At 30.8% G+C, this 4,452-nt stretch overlaps 1 protein-coding gene across 1 annotated transcript; it reads left to right on the forward strand.

Moving 5' to 3' along the window:
• Positions 1 to 1,026: 1,026 nt before the first annotated feature.
• Positions 1,027 to 4,197, forward strand: LOC100782744 (chloroplast envelope quinone oxidoreductase homolog). Its single transcript, XM_003552055.5, has 4 exons — positions 1,027 to 1,227; positions 2,025 to 2,166; positions 2,751 to 2,842; positions 3,333 to 4,197. Exons 1-4 carry the CDS (start codon positions 1,162 to 1,164, stop codon positions 4,020 to 4,022), a joined length of 990 nt encoding a protein of 329 aa, XP_003552103.1. The 5' UTR covers positions 1,027 to 1,161; the 3' UTR covers positions 4,023 to 4,197.
• Positions 4,198 to 4,452: the final 255 nt, after the last annotated feature.

A 4,452-nucleotide genomic window follows, 5' to 3' on the forward strand; every position in this document is an offset into this window, starting at 1 on the left:
ATATTAAAATAATTTAAAATATAATTAGTTTTTTATCATTGAACAAAAGTTTATATAAGAAAACATAATTAAAATCAAAAAATATTATTAACTTTATTATACGATAAATTTTGTAACATATATTTTTACATATAACTGTTTTTTTATCTAAAATTAAAGCCAAAAATATTTATTATTTAATTATTACATTTATAATTTTTTTTAAAAATAGTTTATAAAATAAATTTACAATAAAAATAATATAAAAATTCTTATGTTTATATTAACTATTAGTCATTTATCATTAATTTACATTTATCTAATTAGTTCTAGTTTAAATAATTAACATTGGATATAATTATTAATAATTTTTTAAATATATATATATATATATATATATATATATATATATATATATAATTTTATATTTTTTACATATTTTCATATTATATTTTTTCAAATAGTTTAAATAATTTTTTTTTCATATTAATAAATAATTAACATTGGATATTATTATTTTTTCATAAATATATTTTAAAGTAACTAATTATAAAAATAAATAAAATTATTCATAGATAATAATATTAAATTAGTGTAAACTTATACATTTATTTTATTTAATAATTTTTCCTTCACATTAATTTAATATGTAAAATTAAATATTATAAATAATTTAAATTATTATTAATCAAGAGAAATTATTGATTTTATTAAAATATATCAATACCTACTGACCGATGCTATTTTAAATTAATATAGTAACATAAAACATAAAATATTTTTCTTCTTCTAAATTATGGTGACATAACAATATGATATTAATAAATTCTTTTTCTTTCATATCATTAATTTTGTTATGACTCTCACAAACTTTTATATATTATAAATAGATATTATTATTGTAGTATTCCTATATGCATGCGTACAGGAAATGTAACATTTGCAAGGTACGAAATTTTGGTCATAATCGCGGAATAACCTATGCGAGGTGGTGGGATGCTTGGTTTGTCGCGGGAAATAACATTGATGGATGCGATGCTACCACTTGTCTTCTTCTTATTCACAAGTCAGCCTTAGGTAAGTTCCTTTTTCTTTCTCCAAGTCTCTACATTCTACTTCACACTCCACACCCAAATTATCAACAACTTCTACTGATAGTTTCTCACATTCTCAACTGCGGATATGGGGAAGAAACTCATGCATGCGGTTCAGTATGATAGCTACGGTGGAGGACCTGCTGGCTTAAAGGTTTTCTATCAACTCTCTCTCTCTCTGATGGGTGTTTATAATATCCTCATGTTGCTTTTTATTGAGTTGTATATTGTGTTGAGTGATTATTGGCCCAAAAGGTGTTTTGATGCCTTAATCATCTTTTCTGTTTTGAACTTTTGGGTGTGTTAGAGAGAAAGGGAACACTTCATAATCATGGACTAAACTATGACATATGGGGTCCAGTGTAATCTAATTAGAATTTGTTCTCCTAAACAAACTAAATCTGATTTCGTCTAAGAAATTGTGGGATTATCTACTTTGTTATCAAAATTTACTGAATTATATGATGTCCCTTTTTTATAGAATGTCCTTGGACTATTGTTGGTTTTGGGATTCCTACCAACTGCAAATTTATATGATGTCCCTTTTGGTAGTTGGTAAGAATCCCAAATTTTTTATATGATGTCCCTTTTTTTATACGAATGTGCTTGTTTTGCCTGCCTATCAAATGCAGTGTGTTAATGATCAATTATTTGGAAGAGAAGAGACTTATACCCTTTTCCTCTCTTTCATAAACTCCCATCTTTTATTGAGGATAAGAATAAACTTTTTTGATTTAAAATAAACTACCAAATTGGATAAATCTTCAGTGGCACTTTTGCTCCTTGTCCATGAGATTCTTTCTCCGCAGATTTATCTTTAACTAGCATTATATCAAATTTAACCGTATGCCCTTAATGTTACCTGAGAAAAAGTTCAATCTGACGTGGGAAATGCATTTTATTTTAACTTCTGTGCTAAGAAAGCATGTTTATAATTTATACCTATTTCAGCATGTTGAAGTTCCCATACCTACTCCCAGCAAAGATGAGGTTTTGATTAAGGTTGAAGCAGCTAGTATAAATCCATTTGATTGGAAAGTACAGAAACGCATGTTGTGGCCACTTTTGCCTCGCAAGTTCCCACATATACCTGGTAGCTTACTTTCCTTTTCTCTGTTGTTTAGATATTCATCTTTATCGTAGACATTGTAGTATCTTAGAGTTAAGCAGGGCATGTTCACTTGCAGAAATCTATGACAATTTCTTATAGAAATGTTTTCAAGCAGTTATCTTTGACAAGAATCTGATGAATATCTGTCTATATATGAGTGGAATTTGTATGTGATGATCTTATGTTCTCTGAAAATACTGTCTATTACTGCAGTATCAATGTCTTCTTCTTGATCTCATAGTTCATTACTACTTTTGCCAATATATGACAGTTAAATTGAAGCATTTACTGATATAGTAGGCTTTCACGGGTTATGTAAAATTGCAATAGATCTTATTTTGCAATTTCCCTATTCAACTAAAAGATCTGGAATCAAGAGCAAAAAACATGAAGCATTTTTTAATTCAATTATATACTATGCATTGAACTTGATATTGTAGTCTTCCAATGTTGAAACAGGATTTTAATGATAATTGTACAATATAGTTTACAACAAAGCTTATCGAATCATTTAGTTTGACTTTATCTTATGTATTCCAAATATTTTGATAGTATCATTTTGATAGGCACTGATATAACTGGAGAGGTCACAGAGGTTGGTCAAGGTGTCCAAAAGTTCAAACCTGGTGACAAAGTGGTAGCCATTGTTAACCCATTTGTAAGTTATCATGAGTATTATATTTTTCTTCCTCCTGTCCACTTGAAATAGTAGTATCTAATCTCTTCTATAAATAAATAATTTCTTTGAAGACTTTCCTCTGAAAGAGAATTCTTAGGAAATTTTAGATCTTCCATTTCATGATGAAATCTTCCTTGTTTTACTTCGGTACTTGTGTACTTACGTACATGATGAAGGTATTTGCAAAAAATTGTCTATCAGCATAATGTGTAAGTTGAATTCTGGCATTTTGTGGCAAAACAAAAAGATTTATTACAGAAGTTATCCTAATTAAATTTATACTCTCTCGATTTTGTCTTAATTTTAAATTATAATCAGGAAAAAAAAAATACTTGTTTGTATTTAAGGTATATGATTCTTGCATTTGACTTGATTACACATGATGGAATAAGGCAAAGTTGTTACCAATATCAACCAGCCTCATCAATAAAAGACATGTTATATGGATCATGAAATTTTATCATGCTAGAATGGCGGAGGACTGGCTGAGTTTGCGGTTGCTAAGGAGAGTGTCACTGCATCAAGACCATCAGAAACCTCAGCATCTGAATGTGCTGCCCTACCTGTAGCAGGTCTGACAGCTCTTCAAGCTCTCACCAAATCCATAGGGATAAAACTTGATGGGAGTGGTGAAAGGAAAAGCATTTTGGTCACTGCCGCATCAGGTGGTGTTGGTCACTATGCTGTCCAACTGGCAAAGCTAGGAAACACTCATGTGACAGCAACATGTGGAGCTCGCAATATTGAATTGGTGAAAAGTTTAGGGGCTGATGAGGTAATTGACTATAAGACCCCAGATGGCGCTGCTTTGAAGAGTCCATCTGGTAAGAAATATGATGCTGTGATTCACTGTGCAATGGGCTTTCCATGGTCCACCTTTGAGCCTAACTTGACCGTGACTGGAAAGGTTGTAGACATAACTCCAAGCTCTGCTTCAATGCTGACATTTGCTCTGAAAAAACTTACCTTCTCCAAAAAGCAACTTGTGCCTTTGCTTTTATTTCCTAAAGGTGAGGACCTTCAACATCTTATTCATTTAGTCAAGGAAGGAAAGCTTAAAACAGTTGTGGACTCCAAATATCCTCTAACCAAGGCTGAAGATGCCTGGGCTAAGAGTATTACTGGCCATGCAACTGGGAAGATAATTATTGAGTTCTAGATATGCATAGTATGTGAATTGATTCAGGAATACCTTGCAGTTTTACTTTGGTATGACATGAGACGAATATCATTTGTTGTGTCCCTACATACTGTAACAATTGAATTGGTCTGAATCCATTTGGAAAGAATCATGTTATGTACTGATTAGTGATGGTGAAGAAATATTCCGGAAAGGATGAACTACTTTGATTTTGGTTAGGCTTTGTTTGAGTGTTTATATAAATTAATCTAAATAAATCAGGTGATGTGCGATACGACTAAGCTAGTGAATGCTGGTTTAATTGATACTTGATAGGATTTCTCTGCCTCAACGATAAAGGTCTTGGGGTATAATTCTTGCTCATGGAATCTCCATTAGCATTTCTATTTCCTTGACATGTCGGAATTATACCTTTCCTAAATTTTTTGGTTTATCTGGACTCTGAAGT

The sequence above is a fragment of the Glycine max genome, chromosome 18 (genome assembly GCF_000004515.6).
Source record: "Glycine max cultivar Williams 82 chromosome 18, Glycine_max_v4.0, whole genome shotgun sequence".
NCBI classification, from domain to species: domain Eukaryota; kingdom Viridiplantae; phylum Streptophyta; class Magnoliopsida; order Fabales; family Fabaceae; genus Glycine; species Glycine max.